The 25,017-nt window shown below is 40.8% G+C and overlaps 1 protein-coding gene across 6 annotated transcripts in view; it reads left to right on the top strand.

Annotated features, from left to right (window-relative positions):
- The window catches only part of LOC106611148 (neurexin-1a), a 557,947-nt gene that overhangs the window by 115,648 nt on the left and 417,282 nt on the right, over positions 1–25,017 (top strand). For all 6 annotated transcript variants that reach the window (XM_045724959.2, XM_082978410.1, XM_045724935.2 and 3 more), the window contains 4 exons: positions 2,251–2,394; positions 2,608–2,845; positions 2,972–3,162; positions 7,187–7,360. In XM_045724959.2, the coding sequence (XP_045580915.2) occupies positions 2,251–2,394; positions 2,608–2,845; positions 2,972–3,162; positions 7,187–7,360 (747 nt within the window). The remainder of the gene's footprint in view (positions 1–2,250; positions 2,395–2,607; positions 2,846–2,971; positions 3,163–7,186; positions 7,361–25,017) is intronic.

The following is a 25,017-nucleotide window of genomic DNA, read 5'->3' as shown; positions in this document are numbered from 1 at the left end:
GTATATACAGGTCAGTATATACAGATGAGTATACAGGTCAGTATACAGGTCAGTATATACAGGTCAGTGTATACAGGTCAGTATGCACAGGTGAGTATACACAGGTCAGTATACACAGGTCAGTATACACAGGTCAGTATACACAGGTGAGTATACACAGGTCAGTTTACACAGGTCGGTATACACAGGTCGGTATATAGAGGTCAGTATATACAGGTCAGTATTTACAGATCAGTATTCAGGTCAGTATATACAGGTCAGTATGCACACGTCGGTATATACAGGTCAGTATACAGGTCAGAATATACAGATCAGTATACAGGTCAATATACATGTCAGTATATACAGGTCAGTATACTGGTTATTATAAACAGGTCAAAATACACAGGTCAGTATATACATGTCAGCATACAGGTCAGTATACAGGTCATTATATACAGGTCAGTATTTACAGATCAGTACACAGGTCAGTATTTACAGGTCAGTATGCACAGGTCGGTATATAAAGGTCGGTATATACAGGTCAGTATACAGGTAAGTATATACAGGTAAGTATATACAGGTAAGTATATACAGGTCAGTATATACAGATCAGTATAAACAGATCATTATACAGGTCAATATACAGGTCAGAATACATAGGTCAGAATATACAGGTCAGTGTATTCAGGTCAGTATACAGGTCAGTTTTCAGGTCAGTGAACAGGTCAGTATATATAGATCAGTATACAGGTCAGTATACAAGTCAGTATATACAGGTCAGTATAAACCGTTCAAAATACACAGGTCAGTATATACAGATCATTATACAGGTCAATATACAGGTCAGAATACATAGGTCAGAATATACAGGTTAGTGTATTCAGGTCAGTATACAGGTCAGTTTTCAGGTCAGTATACAAGTCAGTATATACAGGTCAGTATAAACCGTTCAAAATACACAGGTCAGTATATACAGGTCAGTATTTGCAGGTCAGTATATGCAGGTCAGTATACACAGGTCAGTATATACAGGTCAGTACACAGGTCAGTATTCAGGTCAGTATACACAGGTCAGTATACAAGTCAGTATATACAGGTCAGTTTAGTATACAGGTCATTATATACAGGTCCATTTACAAAGGTCAGTATTTATAGGTCAGTATTTACAGGTCAGTATACTGGTCAGTTTTTACAGGTCAGTATATACAGGTCAGTATATACAGGTCAGTATACAGGTCAGTATATACAGGTCAGGATATACAGGTCAGGATATACAGGTCAGGATATACAGGTCAGTATACAGGTCAGTATATACAGGCCAGTATACAGGTCAGTATATAGGTCAGTATATACATTTCAGTATTTATAGGTCTGTATATACAGGTCAGTATACACAGGTCACTACATACAAGTCAGTATACAGGTCAGTATATACAGGTCGGTATACAGGTCGGTATACACAGGTCGGTATATACAGGTCAGTATACAGGTCAGTATATACAGGTCAGTATATACAGGTCAGTATACACAGGTCAGTATACACAGGTCAGTATACAGGTCAGTATACAGGTCAGTATATACAGGTCAGTATACAGGTCAGTATATACAGGGCAGTGTACAGATCATTATATGCAGGTCAGTATTTACAGATCAGTATACAGGTCAGTATATACAGGTCGGTATATAAAGGTCAGTATACAGGTCAGTATACAGGTCAGTGTATACAGATCAGTATACAGGTCAATATACATGTCAGTGTATACAGGTCAGTATACTGGTCAGTATAAACAGGTGAAAATACACAGGTCAGTATATACATGTCAGTATATACTGGTCAGTATACAGGTCATTATATACAGGTCAGTATTTACAGGTCAGTATGCACAGGTCGGTATATACAGGTCAGTATACAGGTCAGTTTACAGGTCAGTATATACAGGTCAGTATATACAGATCAGTATATACAGATTATTATACAGGTCAATATACAGGTCAGTATATACAGGTCAGAATATATAGGTCAGTATACAAGTCAGTATATACAGGTCATACTCAATGTGCAGGGTACTGGAGTGGTTGAGGTGGGCTTATACATAAACATAAACATAGACTAGAAAGATATTTAAACATTGAGCGAGTTTGGTAGTCCACGATTAATTTTAATCTGTATTGGGAAGCCAGCCCTTTGTGTGTAAACCCATTGTTTGAATGACCTCCCCGTACCTATGTCCCATCACCCCTCTCACACTGCCTCTTGTCAATCAATAGGTCAAATGGCAGGTGACCACACCCAGTTAGAGTTCCACAACATTGAGACGGGCATCGTGACGGAGAAGAGGTTCCTTTCACTGGTGCCCTCTAACTTCATAGGTCACCTGCAGAGCCTCTCCTTCAACGGCATGGCCTATATAGGTAGGTAGCCCATAGGTTAGAGTGGTATGTCAGTAATCGGAAGGTTGCTGGGTCAAGTCCTGGGCCAGGAGATGGAGAAGTGTTGAGCAAGGCACTTCACCCCAGAGATGGTACTCTCTCTCTGGAGGTACATTGCAGAATTGTGCTTCACAATGTGTCTATGTTCTTGGTAAAAAATAGATCAACAAAGTGTCTATTCTATTCTCTCTGTAGACCTGTGTAAAAATGGTGACATTGACTACTGTGAACTCAACGCCATGATTGGCTTCAAGAACATCATTGCCGACCCTGTCACGTTCAAGTCTCGGTTGAGCTACGTTGCTCTGACCACTCTCCAGGCCTACTACTCTATGCACCTGTTCTTCCAGTTCAAGACCACCTCATCAGATGGACTCATACTGTTCAACAGCGGTGATGGAAACGACTTCATTGTGGTCGAGCTGGTCAAGGGGTACGTTTGTCATGACAAATTGTACTATATGATAGTAATTCATATTGGAGGGTTGTGTGTGTGTGTGTGTGTGTGTGTGTGTGTGTGTCTGCATCATTATTCATGTGACTACCTGTCTTTTTCCAGCTACCTGCACTACGTTTCAGACCTGGGGAACGGAGCTCACCTGATCAAGGGCAACTCCAACAAGCCCCTGAATGATAACCACTGGCACAACGTCATGATCTCACGAGACACTAACAACCTCCACACCGTCAAGATCGACACCAAGATCACCACCCAGACCACCATGGGAGCCAAGAACCTGGACCTGAAGGGTAGGCTGCCTGGGGCTGGGGGTTTACGTAACTTTCTACTCTGACGGAGAGTGACATTATGGGTACAGAGTGACAGAGGAGATTACTGGTCTGCTGTTGGACAGAGCTAGTCACTATTGTTATGATTTTGGGGTACAGCATGAGATGTTTCTGGTCTGCTGTTGGACAGGGAGTCTTAATGACAGTCAGATGACAGTCAGGGTCCTGTTAATGGAATTATTGTATCACAAGGCCAAATATTATTATTATTTGTATTATTTGTATTATTATTATGTATCCTTGAACAGATGCATACTTCAACGCCCTTTGTCAGTTCTAGACAAGAAGTTCTGTTCATATATGCAGTTTATATCAGTACCTGCTTTTTTCCAGCAGGTGTCAGTGGTTCCACACTGGTCTATAACTGTGTATAAAGTATATTTAACATGTGTGTTTTTTTAGCAGACTCTCTTATCCAGAGTGACTTACAGATAGTGCATTCATCTTAAGACAGCTAGGTGAGCTAGGTGAGCCACATATGTGACCAACCGCCTTGATTCGGTCTTATGTAGCAACATTTGAAATGGTGTTTTTTACATAGGATAAAAGCAGAGAAACAGAGCTATGAAATGGTATATCATACACTGCATTTGAGGAAAATTGGGAAGGTAATTCTGCTTTGAAATTTGATAAACTTGTAACCTCACCTTTGAGAAAATGGCCTTTGAATGTTTTGGTACTACTGGAGAGCTCTCCCTTGTCTACACCTATTCAGGATCGTTCACATCCTCTTAAGCCAGCTCCACCCATCTCTATAAGGATTCACTTGTGAGGTCATGTGCTAAACAGTGACTAGTGTAGTAAAGATAATGACTAAAAGTGTAAAAATTTCAGATAAACAGAAAGTGGCCAGATAAAAATATTTTATAAATATTAGATGACGCTTTCCCAGACACACTTGTTTAAATTGATGGGTCATGAGAAAGAAATGCTATAACCCCCAGCCACATCTTTCTAAGTGGATGGGTCTCTACAGAAGGTGTAAACGGTACAGCGAAATGGTTACTTGCATAGTAGCAATATCAGAAATAGATATTGTCAATATAAAGAATAAAATATACAGTATGTACAAGAACAATATCAATAACAACATTAGTGATATTGGTGATAGATGAGGTAGTTATATGCATACAATCAGGGATAAAGTGGCTGAGCAGCAGGATAAAAAAATAAATAGTAGTGTGTTAGGAGAGAGTCATGTGACTAGAGACAGTGCATACAGTGCTTATGACTGAGAACTCACCCCCAGTGATGCACTAGTCCGTCCGAACCACACATGAACAAGGGAATATTCGGAGCCTGTTTCTGTCCTGCCCTTTGTCTAGCTGTGTCCAGTCCAGTTGGTGCTTGTACAGGCAGACCATCTATGGGAGGAAGGATGTCAGCATTGCGCAGCAGGTGAAACCTGGTCCCGACTGAGTTCGAACACTCCTTGCTGACAAAACCAGGCTCCAGAGCATCGAAGCTATAAAACAGGAATTAACAAAAACAATTGAGAAGACATTACAACCTTGCACAACATCAATTCACCTCCCAAGTTTAGATAAGAAGAAGAATTTCATACAATGCAAAAATATATATATTCATCTGAAGTGCTTCACAACACCAGCAATCTCAGACAATGTGTTCACTCTGGTCTTTCTGAAGCGATGCTTGATGAGGCCAAAGCACCAGCCAGGGCCAAACTAGGTGTGGCCTGTGATCAGGAAGTGAAGGTCCAGACTGTGGTGGAGCTTGTGCATGGTCCACCAGGCACAATACCAGATCACAAATGTGTTCTTGTTTTGGCCACACCTAGTGGTGTGTCGCCATTTGGCGAAGTGGAGTCTTTTGTTTAGACATGCTAGCTAAACAACCATAATCCCAAACCACAGAGTACTAGCAATGCGAAATGGAATTCTGAGATAACATTACTACACACAGATCATAAACATAATTGTAGCTAGCGAGCGAGCCAGCCATCTAACATCAGCTAGCTAGCTAACAGTTTAACTTGGTGTCTTTTGTTTAGACATGTAGCTAGCTAGCTAAATAATGAACCATAATCCCAATCCAAAGAGTACTAGCAATACAAACCGATTGTCATAGCTAGCTAAAGTTAACCAAATAGGTTCAATGTTAGCTAGTTAGCTAGCTAACACTAGGCTAAAACTAGCAATATGAAATGGCATTCTGAGATAACATTACTACACACAGATCATAAACGTAATGTTAGCTAGCAAGCCAGCCATCTAACGTCAGCTAGCTAGCTAACAGTCAGCTTTAACTTACAATGAAAACAACTTTCTGACAAAATTAGAAACGTATAATATCTTAAATTGTAGCTAGACTCGTTCACATATATGTGGATGAATGCTTCACGGCATACTGCAACCCCTTTCATTAAATAAGACGTCCTGTGTCATTTCCGTTTTGTTTGTACATCTTGCTTGATCCGTTGTGTCAAGTCAAACTGGTGTGTGACTGTGTGCAATGCCATAAGAATCATCAGATCTTTCTCCCTCTCTGTCACGGATGCCACGGTTGCCCTTCGTTTGAAGATGTAATCCAGAGACAGGTGTTTTATACAACAGCCTTCTGTGTTCTCTTTTCAACTCCCTCTGCATTTGCAATCAAATGGCAGAATTCTATTAATCTCTTTATCATACTCTGCTTCTACCAGACATTCCACTGATTTCAAAACTTGGTCAACTTCTTCCATGAAAACAAAACTGTTGATTGCTGTTTCTTCCCCATCACTGTCATCAGAAGACTCTACAATGTCTTCTTCAATTAAAATGCTTTTACCTAAATCAGGGATTTCCTCATCGTCTGATTCATTTTCAGAAAAGTAGTACAAAAAGTAGTACATCACAGCTTTTTCCCACTTACCTTTGTCGATAACGCCTGACAAATTCAGGGCAGCAATGTTACTGAGAGCAGTAGCAACATATTTGTAGTTCTCCGTGGCTAACATTATATATTTTGAAAAAACTGCAGTAGAAAGGGTTATCTAAACATAACGATTAGCTCATTTTATAGACACAAGATGCTACACCGCAGACCAATCTGAAACTCATCTCTCGGCATGTCCAGCCCACTCATTATCTCAGCAAATCATGGCTACCGGGAAGGTTCCTGCCTTTTTCTGTGGCTAAACCAACTAGGCTCAAAATTGAACAACTTTATTCATATTTACTGATGGAATACAAGTTTGTTATTAAGGAACATGAAAGTTCAAATGTTCCACAAGGCATTTCTGCCAAAAAACGCATTTTGTGTGGTGGCAGAACGGAGTACTCATGTCAGGGTGTAGGGTTTGATTGTAGGCTGAAGGAAGAGAGGGGAAGTTCTTCTGGCTGCTCTGTAGGCAAGTACCATTGTCTTGTTGCTCTAGTCCAGATGGGAGATGACAAGTGCCTGGATTAGAACCTGTGCTGCTTCCTGTTTGAGGTGAGGTCGTACTCTACGGATGTTGTAGAGCATGAACCTGCAGGAGCGAGTGACTGCTTTGATGTTTTCAGAGAACTTCAGGGTGTTGTCCAGGGTCACGCCAAGGTTCTTTGCTCTCTGGGAGGGGGACACCATGGAGTTGTCATCTGTGATGGAGATGTCTTGCAGTGGGCATGCAGCTACGTCTTGGGGGGAAGGAAATAAGTAGTTGAGTGTCATTCTCATAGCAAGGAGAGATCATGTGAGGATATGACATAGCACAGTGACTTGGTGTATAGGGTTGTTTTACTGAACAGCACCAATCCACTTTTCTGTTCTCTCCGTTTCTCATTCTGAATAGTCATGCAGGCTGTATTATAGACCCAGTGATCACCTCACCAGTGACATATTAACCCTTCCTGTCCCTTTGTCTCCCCCTCATGTGTATTCACCTCATCCTCTTCATTCCTATTAATAATGTAAGACTTCAACCAGAGAGCTATTTCCTTATCTGGTGATTGAATTTCTTGACATGCCACTATTCTTCATCTTCTTCCTCCCCCGTCCTTCACAGGTGACCTGTATATAGGTGGCGTGGCCAAAGAGATGTACAAGGAGCTTCCCAAATTAGTTCACGCCAAGGAGGGCTTCCAGGGTTGCCTAGCATCGGTAGACCTGAACGGACGCCTCCCGGACCTGATGTCAGATGCCCTGGCATGTGTCGGCCAGATAGAGAGGGGCTGCGAAGGTAAACACACACACACCCTAACACACAAGCTAACCCTGGCATGTGTGGGCCAGATAGAGAAGGGCTGAGAAGGTTAGAACTCAATCAAATGTATTTCAGACCTTTTTACATTAGCCTTTGTCACAAAGTGATGTAGAGTAACCTGGCCTAGGGTGACCCATCCTCTTCTGCCTGTAGCATGTAGAAAAACAACAATAAGACACATTGGCCACTATCAAAACAGAGATAAGACACCTTGGCCACTATCAAAACAGAGATAAGACACCTTGGCCACTATCAAAACAGCGATAAGACATCCTAGTCACTATCAAAACAAAGATAAGATACCCTGGCCACTCTCAAATTCAAACGCTTGTGGACAAATCTGAGCAATTCATAATGATTTCCTCTCTTTTTTCACTGTAATCAGTGAACTCTCATCTAAGATGCCTTCCTCAGTGCAAAGGCTGGTTGAACATTGAAGAAACGAAGACAATAACTTGTCAGAAATAACAGTGTATTTCGCCTTCTAAAGTCCACCAGCCTTCCAAACGGGAATATATTTTTTCTTTCTACATAGAAGTCCCTGTGAAAGAATCATTTTCATTCCACACTGTAGAAACAACATTATTTCCCCAATGCTTCTACTTTGATCTTGACAGCCTCACACTATGTTTCATCAGCCTCTTACCTAACTCATTAACAAACCTTTCATTCACTTCTCAATAATGTGAACACTTTTCCTTGTTTGTCAACAGTCCCTGTGTACTCTGCTCGCATATGCAGACACACACATATACACACACACACACAGACACGCACACACACACACACACACACACACACACACACACACACACACACACACACACACACACACACACACACACACACACACACACACACACACACACACACACACACACCCAAGTACAAAAAAACTCACCCTTTGGCACATGTTAACCTCCATAAACTATGTTGGTATGCTGTTAGAATATGTCAACAGCTGCCATTCCTCTACCCTCATCATTTCTGTTTCATTTGGCTACCATATAATCAGATTAATCTCAATGACAGTATAATCAGATTACTCTCACTGACAGTATAATCAGATTACTCTCACTGACAGTATAATCAGATTACTCTCACTGACAGTATAATCAGATTACTCTCAATCAGATTACTATCACTGACCATATTTGTACAAGCACACACACACACACACACACACACACACAAAATCACACACTGTGCTCTGTGCATGCTTAGTGAGTCTGCGTGTTTGCCAGAAGCAATCTTCTTGAAATATGGTTTAGATTTATGTTGCATAAATAATATTTTTAATTAATAGTTTTAATTTCAATGTCATCGTTCTCCACTCTTTCGGTGTAATATTGTTCTATATAATGATAATGCTATGACACAGATGTGTTGATATTATTGTTATTTTTGTTCCCAGTAAACTGGGGTAGTTTGGTAAACTGTTCCACACAACAGCATCAGAGTACAATACCATATTCAATATCCAAACTTCCAGAGGAAGATACGCAATGTAAACAACCCATGGAAGATCAGTTCAGTGTAGGTGTGATTGACTGAAGTGTAGGTGTGAGTGACTGACTGACTGAAGTGTAGGTGTGACTGACTGACTGACTGACTGACTGACTGACTGACTGACTGACTGACTGACTGACTGACTGACTGACTGACTGACTGACTGACTGACTGATGTGTAGATGTGACTGACTAAAGTGTAGGTGTAAGGGACTGACTGAAGTGTAGGTGTGACTGACTGACTGACTGACTGACTGACTGACTGACTGACTGACTGACTGACTACCTGACTGAAGTGTAGGTGGGAGAGACTGACTGAAGTGGAGGTGTGAGAGACTGACTGAAGTGGAGGTGTGAATGACTGACTGAAGTGAGGTGTGACTGACTGAAGTGAGGTGTGACTGACTGACTGCCTGACTGACTGAATTGTAGGTGTGACTGACTGACTGACTAAAGTGTAGGTGTGACTGGCTGACTGACTGACTGACTGACTGACTGACTGAGTGTAAGTGTGACTGAGTGACTGACTGAAATGTAGGTGTGAGTGACTGACTGAAGTGTAGGTGTGACTGACGAAGTGTATGTGTGAATGACTAACTGAAGTGTAGGTGTGACTGACTGACTGAAGTGTTGGTGTGACTGACTGACTGAAGTGTTGGTGTGACTGACTGAAGTGTAGGTGTGACTGACTGACTGACTGACTGACTGACTGACTGACTGACTGACTGACTGACTGACTGACTGAAGTGTAGGTGTGAGAGACTGACTGAAGTGGAGGTGTGACTGACTGACTGAAGTGTAGGTGTGAATGACTGACTGAAGTGAGGTGTGACTAACTGACTGACTGACTGACTGACTGACTGACTGACTGACTGACTGACTGACTGACTGACTGAGTGTAAGTGTGACTGAGTGACTGACTGAAATGTAGGTGTGAGTGACTGACTGAAGTGTAGGTGTGACTGACTGAAGTGTTGGTGTGACTGACTGACTGAAGTGTTGGTGTGACTGACTGAAGTGTAGGTGTGAGTGACTGACTGAAGTGTAGGTGTGAGAGACTGACTGAAGTGTAGGTGTGACTGACTGACTGACTGACTGACTGACTGAAGTGTAGGTGTGACTGACTGACTGACTGACTGACTGACTGACTGACTGACTGACTGACTGACTGACTGACTGACTGACTGCAGTGGAGGTGTGACTGACTGACTGAAGTGTAGGTGTGAATGACTGACTGAAGTGTAGGTGTAACTGACTGACTGACTGAAATGTAGGTGTACTGACTGACTCTGTTGTCTCACTGTCTACTCTCTGACATCTCTTCGTCTTCTCTCTGTCGTCTCTCCTTCTTCTCTCTGACGTCTCTCCTTCTTCTCTCTGTCGTCTCTCCATCTTCACTCTGACGGCTCTTCGTCTTCTCTCTGATGTATCTCCGTCTTCTCTCTGACGTCTCTCTGTCTTCTCTCTGATGTCTCTCCATCTTCTTTCCGACCTCTCTTGTCTTCTCTCTGACGTCTCTCTGTCTTCCCTCTGTCGTCTCCCCATCTTCTCTCTGACGTCTCACTGTCTTCCCTCTGTCGTCTCCCCATCTTCTCTCTGACGTCTCTCCGTCTTCCCTCTGTCGTCTCCCCATCTTCTCTCTGACGTCTCTCCGTCTTCCCTCTGACATCTCTCTATCTTCTCTCTGTCATCTCTCCATTTTCTGTCTGTCTCTCCATCTTCTCTCTGACATCCCTCCGTCTTCTCTCTGTTGTCTCTCTGTCTTCTCTCTGACCTCTCTCCATCTTCTCTCTGTCATCTCTCCGTCTTCTCTCTGTCGTCTCTCTGTCTTCTCTCTGACCTCTCTCCGTCTTCTCTCTGATGTCTCTCCGTATTTTCTCTGACTTCTCTCCATCCTCTCCTGCTTCTATTTGTGTTTCCTGTTAACCTCTATGGGCTAGGCGGGACGAATTCGTCCCACCTACGTAACAGCCAGTCTAATCCAGTGGCGCGATTTTTGAATCGTTTGAAATACTATTACTTCAATTTCTCAAACATATGACTATTTTACAGCTATTTAAAGACAAGACTCTCGTTTATCTAACCACACTGTCCGATTTCAAAAAGGCTTTACAACGAAAGCAAAACATTAGATTATGTCAGGAGAGTGCCCAGCCCGAAATAATCAGACACCCATTTTTCAAGCTTGCATATAATGTCACCAAAAACCCAAACCACAGCTAAATGCAGCACTAACCTTTTATGATCTTCATCAGATGACACACCTAGGACATTATGTTATACAATACATGCATGTCTGTTCAATCAAGTTCATATTTATATCAAAAAACAGCTTTTTACATTAGCATGTGACGTTCAGAAAAAGCATACCCCCCGCAAACTTCTGGGGAATTTACTAACAGTTTGCTAAATTACTCACGATAAACGTTCACAAAAAGCATAACAATTATTTTAAGAATTATAGATACATTACTCCTCTATGCACTCGATATGTCCGATTTTAAAATAGCTATTCGGATGAAGCACATTTTGCAATATTCTAAGTACATAGCCCAGCCATCACGGCTAGCTATTTAGACACCCGGCAAGATTAGCCTTCACCATAATCACATTTCCTATAAGAAAAATGTTCTTACCTTTCCTGTTCTTCGTCAGAATGCACTCCCAGGACTTCTACTTCAATAACAAATGTAGGTTTGGTCCCAAATAATCCATAGTTATATCCAAATAGCGTCGTTTTGTTCGTGGGTTCTAGACACTATCAGAATGGTAATCCACGGTCGCGCGCATGGCGCATGGCGTGACAAAAAATGTCTAAATATTCCATTACCGTACTTTGAAGCATGTCAACCGCTGTTTAAAACCAATTTTTATGCCATTTATCTCGTAGAAAAGCGATAATATTCCGACCGGGAATCTGCAATAAACTAAACAGCCGAATTAAAATACTCCACGGGGGCTAATCGCGCACGCGCCTCATTCCATTGTCACCTAATGGGACACTTGAATAAGGTGATAATCTGTTTCAGCCTGAGGCTGCCTCGTCAACCTTCATGATTTTCCCGGCTTCTGAGAGCCTATTGGAGCCCTGGGAATTGTCACGTTACAGCTAAGATGCTTACTCTTCAATAAACAGATGCAAGACACACGACTCCTTGTCAGACAGGCCACTTCCTGCATGAAACCTTGTCAGGTTTTTGCCTGCCATAGGAGTTCTGTTATACTCACAGACACCATTCAAACAGTTTTAGAAACTTTAGGGTGTTTTCTATCCAAACCTGAACAATAATATGCATATTCTAGCTTCTGAGTTGGTGTAGGAGGCAGTTAAAAATGGGCACATATTTTTTCCAAAATTCTCAATACTGCCCCTAGCCCAAACAGGTTAATAGAGTCTCTGACAACATTTCAGTGCTTTACTAACCTCTGGTAATATCTGCCTTTTCCTTTCCTTAATGTTTTGCTGACTTGATCAAGCATTGATGAAAGCTAATCTGCAAGGTATATAGCTTCGGTTTGTTAGATACAGTCTGATAATCCCTCTTCCTCCCTCTGTATTTGTAACCCCCCCCCCCCACACACACACATTACCCCAACCCACTCACACCACCACAACCCCCCCCCCCCCCACACCATAAAAACTTCTACAACCACCACTTCCACCCTCACCCCCTCGAACTCAATGACAACTCAGTGTTACGCCACTCACTCCCGTGTCATAACAATTGGGCTTCAGCCCCAGAAGAGAATACAAGGATCACTCACCTGTCTGCTAAACTGACCCCTAGATCCTATACCTATATCCTATATCATTGTGGAGATCTGAGAGGATTTGACAGTTGTAAGCAATATATAAATAGCTCCACCTTACCCTCTGATAGGTTTGTTGTAAGTTTCACCAAGTTTCTTATACCAATGAAAAGCTCTTGGATTTCCACAAGTGCATAGGGTGTAGGGTCTAGGGGACGATCTGGATTTGGACCACCTCCATCATTTTGTACAGTATGGCAGCCTCAGGGCCTCTTGTTATCATCTTCTACTAGTTTATTATATTCACTCTTGTTTATTTTGTAACATATGGTATACCTATTACATACAATTATTTTATTGCATGGGTCATAGTCTTCATAGCCACATATACATGTTACTCAATGAATGCATGGCATTACACCAAATCTATATGTCATTGTGGAATTTTGAATCAAAATAGATAGGGTCTTAGCTACCTCATGCTTGTAAGATAGCAACTCTTGTTACATATGTTATGGGTGTCAAATTTTACTGTTGTTATCAGTAGATACTATGTTATTATTTCAATACTATATATGTTTCATTCAGTACAGTATTATGAATATTGTATATGGGCCAATAGGATGAAAACATATACGTACTGTAAGTGCTAATCCACAAACCGCCATTCATTATAATAACAATGTTTAGTTGAATAAATTAGTAAATTATCAAAATTAAACTGAATAAAAATCATTACAACTTCATTACAAAATCATTACAACTAATTCACTTTATCCACAACCGCTACAACTAATTAAAGTTACTTGACATTCTGAATAATATAAAGCATTTTTACTAAGACACTGTCCAATATACATTGAACTACAATATTATCACACCATCCAACAATTTCAAAGTTTTTACTGAGTGACGGCTTCACCACCACAAATATACAGTTGAAGTCGGATGTTTACATACACTTAGGTTGGAGTCATTAAAACTAGTTTTTCAACCACTCCACAATTTTCTTGTTAACAAACTATAGTTTTGGCAAGTAGGTTAGGACATCTACTTTGTGCATGACATAAGTAATTTTTCCAACAGTTGTTAAAAGACAGATTATTTCACTTATAATTCAATGTATTATAATTCCAGTGGGTCAGAAGTTCACATACACTAAGTTGACTGTGCCTTTAAACAGCATAGAAAATTCCAGAAAATTATGTCATGGCTTTAGAAGCTTCTGATAGGCTAATTGACATAATTTTTGTCAATTGGAGGTGTAACTGTGGATGTATTTCAAGGCCTACCTTCAAACTCAGTGCCTCTTTGCTTGAAATCACGGGAAAATCTAAAGAAATCAGCCAAAGCTCAGAAAACTATTTGTAGACCTCCACGAGTCTGGTTCATCCTTGGGAGCTATTTCAAAACACCTGAAGGTACCACGTTCATCTGTACAAACAATAGTATGCAAGTATAAACACCATGGGACCACGTAGCCGTCATACCGCTCAGGAAGGAGACACGTTCTGTCACCTAGAGATAAACCTTACTTTGGTGTGAACAGTGCAAATCAATCCCAGAACAACAGCAAAGGACCTTGTGGCGATGTTGGAGGAAACAGGTACAAAAGTATCTATATCCACAGTAAAATTAGTCCATAACCTGAAACCTGAAAGGCCGCTTAGCAAGGAAGAAGCCACTGCTCCAAAACCACCATTAAAAAAGCCAGACTACGGTTTGCAACTGCACATGGGGACAGAGACTGTACTTTTTGGAGAAATGTCCTTTGGTCTGATGAAACAAAAATAGAACTGTTTGGCCATAATGACCATCTTTATGTTTGGAGGAAAAAGGGGGATGCTTGCAAGCTGAAGGACACCATCCCAACCGTGAAGCATGGGGGTGGAAGCATCATGTTGTGGGGTTGCTTTGCTGCAGGAGGGACTGGTGCACTTCACAAAATAGATGGCATCATGAGGCAGGAAAATTTATGTGGATATATTGAAGCAACATCTCAAGACATCAGTCAGGAAAAAGATTGGTCGCAAATGGGTCTTCCAAATGGACAATGACTCCAATCATACTTCCAAAGTTGTGGCAAAATGGCTTAACCTCTCTGGTCAACAGCCAGTGGAATCGCGTGGTGCAAATTACAAATACCTCATAAATGCTATTACTTCAATTTCTCAAACATATGACTATTTTACACCATTTTAAAGACAAGACTCTTGTTAATCTAACCACATTGTCCGATTTCAAAAAGGCTTTACAGCGAAAGCAAAACATTAGATTATGTCAGGAGACTACCCTGCCAAAAATAATCACACAGCCATTTTCAAAGCAAGCATATATGTCACAAAAACCAAAACCACAGCTAAATGTAGCACTAACCTTTAATCTTCATCAGATGACACACCTAGGACATTATGTTATACAATACATGCATGTTTTGTTCAATCAAGTTCATATTTATATCAAAAACCAGCTTTTTACATTAGCATGTGATGTTCAGAACTAGCATACCCACCGCAAACTTCCGGTGAATTTACTAAATTACTCACGATAAACCTTCACAAAATACATAACAATTACTTTAAGAATTATAGATACAGAACTCCTTTATGCAATCGCGGTGTCAGATTTTAAAATAGCTTTTTGGCGAAAGCACATTTTGCAATATTCTGAGTAGATAGCCTGGCTATCACGGCTAGCTAATTTGACACCCACCAAGTTTGGCCCTCACCAAACTCAGATTTACTATAAGAAAAATTGGATTACCTTTGCTGTTCTTCGTCAGAATGCACTCCCAGGACTTCTACTTCAACAACAAATGTTGTTTTGGTTCCAAATAATCCATAGTTATATTGAAATTGCTCCGTTTTGTTCATGCGTTCAGGTTACAATCCGAAGGGTAACGTGCGAGCGCATTTCGTGACAAAAATTTTCAAAATATTGCATTACCGTACTTCGAAGCATGTCAAACGCTGTTTAAAATAGATTTTTATGGGATTTTTCTGATAAAATAGCGATAATATTCCAACCGGGCGACGTTGTATTCATTCAAAGACTGAAAGAAAAACTTGGAGTCGTCTCGTGGACGCGCATCTCGAGTGTCATTGTTCCCTGCCTGACCACTCACAAAAACTCCTGCTGTGTTTCGCCCAGAGACTGCAGAGACGTCATTCCACTTTCTGGTGCCTTCTAAGAGCCAATGGAAGCCTTAGAAAATTTCACATTACAGCAGAGATGCTGTATTTTTGATAGAGATGCCACAGAAGGAGAACAAATTGTCAGACAGGGAACTTCCTGTATGGAATCTTCTCAGGTTTTGGCCTGCCATATGAGTTCTGTTATACTCACAGACACCATTCAAACAGTTTTAGAAACTTCAGAGTGTTTTCTATCCAAATCTACTAATTATATGAATATTCTCGTTTCTGGGCAAGAGTAGTAACCAGTTTAAATCGGGTACGTTTTTTATCCGGCTGTGCAAATACTGCCCCCTAGCCCCAACAGGTTAAAACTGAAGACATATTTATCAAATAACTCTCTGTAATTATTATTACGCGATTAAACTGATTAATCGTGTAACTGTAATTAATTAGGAGCTCAGGGCACCAAGGAAAATATTCAGATTACAAAGTTATAATTTTCCTAATATAACTTTCAGACATTATAATATCTGATCTATTAGTCTTCTGATTAATGACGTATAAGTTACCTCATGTCAGTCTCATTCCAAACGTTGTAAATTGTTGGTTATCTGCACGAACCCAGTCTTCACTATGAGTCATCCATACATCAATTGTCTTAAAATCATTTATTTACTAACTAAGTAATTCACAGAAATGCATAACAAACAGTAGATATCGTTACAAGAAATGATAAGAGGAATGTGCCCTAGTGGGCTAAACCGGCATGGCCGCTTGTTAGACAAAAGGGGAGTGGGGGAGGCTGAGAAGACACTACAGAGTTGATAATTATAACAATTGAAATGCTAATCCTTTGCACATGAACGCTCACTCATTCGGGAATAATTGCAATCAATATATATATTTACGCTCAGTGTGTCGTCGGGATCTTTGTTGAAAAGTTTGTTTCTGTTGGAGAGTTTGTCCGCGCTCTCTCTCTCTCTCTCTCTCTGTCATCTCTCGTTGGTAGGATGGATAGTTCAGAGTGACATTCATTCATGTCGTTATAGAATGGCGTTTTCGTTGGTCTTCGCGTTCAATGATACCGAATTCCTAGCTGCAGACTAGTAATTAATATCAAAGACTTGTTCTTATTCTGTCGGTATCGATAGTCTAAGAGTTTAACCACGTGGTATGGTTAACCTCTTACATCTAGACGTTCCGCTAGCGGAACACCTGCTCCAATATCCAATGATGGGCGTGGCGCGAAATACAAACTCCTCTAAAATCCGAAAACTTCAATTTTTCAAACATATGACTATTTTACACCATTTTAAAGACAAGAATCTCGTTAATCTAACCACACTGTCCGATTTCAAAAAGGCTTTACAGCGAAAGCAAAACATTAGATTACGTCAGCAGAGTACCCAGCCAGAAATAATCAGACACCCATTTTTCAAGCTAGCATATAATGTCACAAAAAACAAAACCACAGCTAAATGCAGCACTAACCTTTGATGATCTTCATCAGATGACAACCCTAGGACATTATGTTATACAATGCATGCATGTTTTGTTCAATCAAGTTCATATTTATATCAAAAACCAGCTTTTTTACATTAGCATGTGACGTTCAGAACTAGCATACCCCCCGCAAACCTCCGGTGAATTTACTAAATTACTCACGATAAACGTTCACAAAAAACATAACAATTATTTTAAGAATTATAGATACAGAACTCCTCTATGCACTCGATATGTCCGATTTTAAAATAGCTTTTTGGTGAAAGCACATTTTACAATATTCTCAGTAGATAGCCCGGCATCACGGGGCTAGCTATTTAGACACCCAGCAAGTTTAGCCTTCACCAAACTCCGATTTACTATTAGAAAAGTTTGATTACCTTTGGCGTTCTTCGTCAGAATGCACTCCCAGGACTTCTACTTCAATAACAAATGTTGGTTTGGTCCAAAATAATCCATAGTTATGTTCCAACAGCGGTGTTTTGTTCATGCGTTCAAGACACTATCCGAATGGTAAATAAGGGTCATGCGCATGGCGCATTTCGTGACAAAAGATTTCTAAATATTTCATTACCGTACTTCGAAGCATGTCAACCGCTGTTTAAAATCATTTTCTCGTAAAAAAGCGATAATATTCCGACCGGGAGTCGTTGAATCCATTCAGAGACGATAGAATAAAAACATGGTGTCGTATCGTGCACGAGCATGAGTCCCTTTGTCCGCTGATAGACCACTTAGCAAAAGCGCTCGTGTGTTTCAGCCAGGGCTTGTAATTACGTCATTCAGCTTTTTCCCGGGCTCTGAGAGCCCATGGGAGCCGTAGGAAGTGTCACGTAACAGCAGAGATCCTTTGTAATGGATAGAGATAATCAAGAAGGGCAAGAAATGGTCAGACAGGGTACTTCCTGAACAGAATCTTCTCATGTTTTGGCCTGCCAAATGAGTTCTGTTATACTCACAGACACCATTCAAACAGTTTTAGAAACTTTGGAGTGTTTTCTATCCAAAGCTAATAATTATATGCATATTCTAGTTTCTGGGTACGTTTTTTATCCGGCCGTGAAAATACTGCCCCCTATCCATAACAGGTTAAAGTTCAGAAAGAGGAATGCATGGTCAAACCTTGGCCCTCTCGTTATCGAGGTAAACTGGTCTGGTGATAGAAAACCTGGGTTGGGGTTATATTCGGAATAACAGAAAAAGGCTGTCTCATGATGCCAGGTCCCGTCTGTTCATGGGGGCGTGCCGATGACTTAGTGAAACTTTAAATAGAAATACAATTCTCTCACATTAACATCATTACAAGCATTCCAACATATCCCAAATAGCTTTATCCTTATTCATTCATTTTCTACAACCATTAGATGTAAGTCTCACAACTGAGGCTATTATATAAACAGCGCCATGGTAATGTGGCCGTATTGTCTCTCATAAGCTTCACAAAATTGTACCAAACGGACCAGTTCATAACTGGATTCTTCACCGATCTTTTATACCTTCTTGTCACGTCCTGACCAGTAAAAGGGGTTGTTTGTTATTGTAGTTTGGTCAGGGCGTGGCAAGGGGTGTTTGGTTTGTGTGTTTCAGGGTCTTTTGGGTTATGTTCTAGTTTTTCTATTTCTATGTTTCTATATAGTTTTTCTTTGTCTATGTTGGTTTTTTGGTAGGACCTCCAATTAGAGGCAGCTGGTTGTCGTTGTCTCTAATTGGAGGCCATATTTAATTGGGTTAGTTTTCTCTTGTGTTTTGTGGGTGGTTGTTTCCTTGTATAGTCTGAGCACCTTACGGGACTGTTTTTCGTCGTTTGTTTTGTATAAGTATTTTTTTCCTTCTAATAAAAAGAAGATGAGCAATATAACCGCTGCATATTGGTCCGATGATTCCTCCTCTTCAGACGACGAAGTTTATGACACTTCTCCAGAACCTGAATATTGTTCGGTTGTCAAGTTCTGTGAGGTAGAAGAATTCTTCGTTTGTTTGGTCTATGAAAACTTACTATTGTCTCCATACTGTGGCCATGAGGCAGGATATTTTCTTAGGAATTTACGACCGCTCTCACAGAGCCTGGGTGTGGGAGACAGAGGTAGGGGGATGGTGCATAGAAAACCCAAAGAGGGCAACATCATGACACCGGTATAGTTGACACTGCGATTCATCCTTGAAGAGCACCGTTCTCCAGTGTGCCAGTAGCCATCGAAGGTGAGAATATTCCAACTGAACTCGGTTACGACGCTGAACTGCAGTCAGGTCAAGACACCGGTGAGGACAATGAGCACGCAGATGAGCTTCCTTCCCTGAGACTGTTTCGTAGAATTACAGTAATGCTTGGTTGTGCAAACGCGCAGTTTCATCAGCAGTCCAGGTGGCTGGTCTCAGATGATCCTGCAGGTGAAGATGCCGGAAGGGGATGTCCTGGAACGGTGTGGTTACACGTTATCTGCGGTTGTGAGGCCGGTTGGACACTAGGCCAAATTCTCTAAAACAACATAGGGTCTTGTTGGCAATCACAGAGGTCAGACGTTTCTTGTAGTTGGCCACCAGGTTTGCACACATCTCAGGAGGGATTTTGTCCCACTCCTCTTTGCAGGTCTTCTCCAAGTAATTAAGGTTTCGAGGCTGACGTTTGGCAACTCGAACCTTCAGCTCCCTCCACAGATTTTCTATGGGATTAAGGTCTGGAGACTGGCTAGGCCACTCCAGGACCTTAATGTGCTTCTTCCCTTCTTCTTGAGCCACTCCTTTGTTGCCTTGGCCCTGTGTTTTGGGTCATTATCATGCTGGAATACCCATCCATGACCCATTTTCAATGGCCTGGCTGAGGGAAGGAGATTCTCACCAAAGATTTGACGGTACATGGCCCCGTCCATCGTCCCTTTGATGCGGTGAAGTTGTCCTGTCCCATTAGCAGAAAAACACCCCCAAAGCATAATGTTTCCACCTCCATGTTTGACGGTGGGGATGGTGTTCTTGGGGTCATAGGCAGCATTCCTCCTCCTCCAAACACGGCGAGTTGAGTTGATGCCAAAGAGCTCCATTTTGGTCTCATCTGACAACAACACTTTTACCCAGTTGTCCTCTGAATCATTCAGATGTTCATTGGCAAACGTCAGACGGAATTTATATGTGCTTTCTTGAGGAGGGGGACCTTGCGGGTGCTGCAGGATTTCAGTCCTTCACGGCGTAGTGTGTTACCAATTGTTTTCTTGGTGACTATGGTCCCAGCTGCCTTGAGATCATTGACAAGATCCTCCGTGTAGTTCTGGGCTGATTCCTCACTGTTCTCATGATCATTGCATCTCCACGAGGTGAGATCTTGCATGGAGCCCTAGTCCGAGGGAGATTGACAGTTCTTTTGTGTTTCTTCCATTTGTGAATAATCGCACCAACTGTTGTCACCTTCTCACCAAGCTGCTTGGCGATGGTCTTGTAGCCCATTTCAGCCTTGTGTTGATCTACAATCTTGTCCCTGACATCCTTGGAGAGCTCTTTGGTCTTGGCCACGGTGGAGAGTTTGGAATCTGAATGATTGATTGCTTCTGTGGACAGGTGTCTTTTATACTGGTAACAAACTGAGATTAGGAGCACTCCCTTTAAGAGTGTGCTCCTAATCTCTGCTCGTTACCTATATAAAAGTGACTATGTATAGATAATAACAGAGAGTAGCAGTAGCGTCGAAGGGGAGGGGGACCCTTATGGCTTGTGGGTAGAAGCTGTTTAGAAGCCTACATAATACTACATAACAGACTGGCTGACAGACTACATAACAGGTTGGCTGATAGATGACATAACAGACTGGCTGACAGATGACATAACAGACATGGGCAGACATATAGACAGACATACAGAAAGACAGACAGGCAGACAGACAGGCAGATAGGCAGGCTGACAGACAGCTATGCAGGCTGACAGACAGATAGGCAGGCTGACAGACAGAGGCTAAGATCAGTGTCCGAACCTGTGACACATTGTTGGCCAATGTTAATAGCTGCTGATGATCTTTACTCTTTTTTCTACATAACTTTTTTCTGAAATACTGAAGACGACTGCAGTTTTCAGACCATCCACAAGAGAAAAATTCCAGATTTTCTCAGATCCGGGTTTCCTACCACTTTATTTAACCTAGGCTACATTTCCGTTTTCTTTATCTTCCCATGCAAATAACAGAAACACACATCTACTCTCCCTTGAAATAATTGAAGCCTCTGAATGGCTAATCTCTCCCATTTTCTATTTCTCTGAATGGACACACCTTTTTCTACTTTTGACCACAGTGCCAATCAGTGGTCTTTCTTTCTTTTTGACTCAAGATCGTGGTGCTATAACAAGAGATTGAAAATAAAAACTGAAAACTTATGCCCCTCACCAGTTTGAAATGCATTATGTTGGTCCTTCTCCTTACAAGAAACAATACCTCAAGGACCCATAAAGTCCACCTTAAGGGGTTTTCCACCATTTAGAATATTCTGAAAAACACTTAAAACACTAGTCCTCTGGCAACAAATGACTGATTTGCAGGAAATTTGACATCTGGCATAGAGTATCAGTCTAAAGTTTGGACAAACCTACTCATTCCAGTGTTTTTCTTTATTTTTACTAGTTTCTCCATGTACTGTAGAATAATAGTGAATACATCAAATCTATGAAAGAACACATATGGAATCATGTAGTAACCAAAAAAGTGTAAACCAAATCAAAATATATTTTATATTTGAGATTCTTCAAAGTAGCCACCCTTTGCCTTGATGAAAACTTTGCACACTTGGCATTCTCTCAACCAGCTACACCTGGAATGCTTTTCCAACAGTCTTGAAGGAGTTTCCAGATATGCTGAGCGCTTCTTGGCTGCTTTTCCTTCACTCTGCGGTCCAACTCATCCTAAACCACCTCAATTGGTTTGAGGTTGGGTGATTGTGGAGGTCAGGTCATCTGATGCAGCACTCCATCACTCTCCTTCTTGGTCAAATACCCCTTACACAGCCTGGAGGTGTGTTGGGTCATAGTAACCACTCACCATCAAACCTCCTCCTCCATGCTTCATGGTGGGAACCACACATGCGGAGATCATCCGTTCACATACTCTGCGTCTCACAAAGACACAGCGGTTGGAACCAAAAATCGAAAATTAGGACTCATCAGAACAAAGGAACGCTTTCCACAGGTCTAAGGTCCATTGCTTGTGTTTCTTGGCCCAAGCAAGTCTCTTCTTCTTAATGGTGTCCTTTAGTAGTTGTTTCTTTGCAGCAATTCGACAATTAAGGCCTGATTCACACATTCTCCTCTGAACAGTTGAATCCTACAGACGAAGAACCATATATGTGACAATTTTTCCATTTTAAGATAATCAGTTATTTTTATATTATTCATTGTGTGTACCACATTAGGTGTTTTATGGTTGACAAATAATTCACCATACTCATATCTTCCAACAACAATTGATATTTTTTTGTTATTTCAAAAAATACTTTTTTTATTGCCGTTTTAATTTTTAGAATGTGGAAGAACAGTATATGTGACATTTTGCATGACACTTGTAAGATGTCCTTTTTTAATACCTGATATGATGTTTTAAGTACTTTCAAGTACAGATGCCCTTCATGTAAATAACTTAAATGCAATATGTAGTTAATTCATTTAATGGAGGTTCATTTAAAGGTGGTCTATCAACTTTAGCACTGATGACTTTTCTTAAAAGTTGAGTCATGAAATCTTAGTCTCATTTAAAATGAAGCCCTCAATGTGAACATACCATAGAATAACTACAAAAATAGAATACAATTAAATTAATTCAATCAAAAGAAGCACAACTTGTACATATCAAATATGGATCAATGTGATGTGCCAATATGCATGTCCATTATGCAGGTCCCTAAGGTCAATATTACAAAACGTTCAGAAAACCATTCTCTTTGCGTTTAACACTATGATCTGCAATTAAGTTTTGAATTGCGTTAAACCCATGCTAAAGGCAAGAAATGTCCTGTACTGAGGTGACAGCAGTAAATAAGTATTAACTGCGTAGAGTTGATGCTAAATGTGGTGACAGAGATGTATATTGTAATGAATAAAAAAAGGGAATCATTAGGATATTTTATTGTTAGAACAACATGTTGCATGTTGATGGGATGTTAGTAAACTATTCTCTGTGCAATACCTGTGACTTTTAACCACCTCACTGAAGTGATCTGTAGTCCAGCTGGTCGCTTGAGGACAGAATCTGGGAGGTGACTGAAGTCTTCACATTGCATCCTCATCACCTTGAATGGTTTTGCTGGTTGTGCTTGTTGTTTCTCGTATGGGACAGTGTAGAAACTGTTGAACAGATGCAGCTTGCGCTCATCAGTCAACTTTCCACAATCCTTTCTGCACGTCGTGGAACACGCTCTTCCCTGCAGGATACAGTGTAACGTTACATATAACTAGCTAGCTACTGTAGCCACGTCGAATCATCCGGTGGATGGACAAAAAGTAGCTAGCTATGTTTCTTCTATAATCTAGCAATAACATTTGTAACGATAATGTATAAGTTAGTAGCCAACGAACTTTAGCTAATATATTTTCTCTATAGTTACAAATTAGACAACCCAGAACATGCATGTTAGTTACTGTACTCTATAGCTAGCTAGCTTGATTGTTTGATATACGGTTCTTCCACATACCTCTTTTGGACAGCTTTTCCCAGTTTTTTCTTGACCCTTACGATTTGTATAGGGTTTTCCCGCATCCCGTAAGATCTTCCTTTGCCTGTCTTTCCATTCTTTTAGTTTTGTTTTACGTTTCTTTCCCACATTTCGGCGATTTTCATCAGCAACAGAAAAGTTGTGCGCTTGTCCGTCCATTCTGAGTGGTGCACATAAACGGTTATTCCACGAGAGCCTATCTTTAAATTTAAAATGATTGTTAATTAGCGCGTGGAAAGCTTGTGAAACCGGTTCACTATAGAAAAAGGGTGTCCAATAATGATTTTTCATGTATATCTCGTTTTTTTGAAAAATGTCACATATACGGTTCTTCGTCTGTAGGATTCAGTTGATGTTGAGATGTGTCCTTTACTTGAACTGTGAAGCAGTTATTTGAGCTGCAAGTTCTGAGGCTGGTTACTCTAATGAACTTATCCTCTGCAGCAGAGGTAACTCCGGGTCTTCCTTTCCTGTGTCGGTCCTCATGAGAGCCAGTTTCATCATAGCGCTTGATGTTTTTTTGCAATTGCACTTGAGGAAACTCTCAAAGTTCTCGAAATTCTCCAGATTGACTGACCTTCATGTCTTAAAGTAATGATAGACTGTCATTTGTCTTTGCTTATTTGAGCTGTCCTTGCCATAATACGGACTTGGTCTTTTATCAAATAGGGCTATCTTCTGAATACCAACCCTACCTTGTCACAACACAACTGATTGGCTCAAACAAATTAAGAAGGAAAGAAATTCCACAAACTAACTTTTAACAAGGCTCACCTGATCATTGAAATGCTGGTTGAGAGAATGCCAAGAGTGTGCAATGCTGTCAGGTTGGCTACTTTGAAGAATCTCAAATATAAATATATTTTGGTTAGTACATGATTCCATATGTTATTTCATAATTTTGATGTCTTCACTATTATTCTATAATGTAAAAATAGTAAAAATAAATACAAATCTTTGAATGAGTAGGTTTGTCCAAACTTTTGACTGGTACTGTATATGGACCAAGGCCTCTCAACACACTATTTTCCAGAATAGTATGTCAAACATCATGGTG

The sequence above is a fragment of the Salmo salar genome, chromosome 01, assembly GCF_965601325.2.
Source record: "Salmo salar chromosome 01, fSalSal1, whole genome shotgun sequence".
Lineage (NCBI taxonomy): Eukaryota > Metazoa > Chordata > Actinopteri > Salmoniformes > Salmonidae > Salmo > Salmo salar.
The sequence above is the reverse complement of the archived record's forward strand: the minus strand, read 5'-3'. Positions and strand labels throughout refer to the sequence as shown.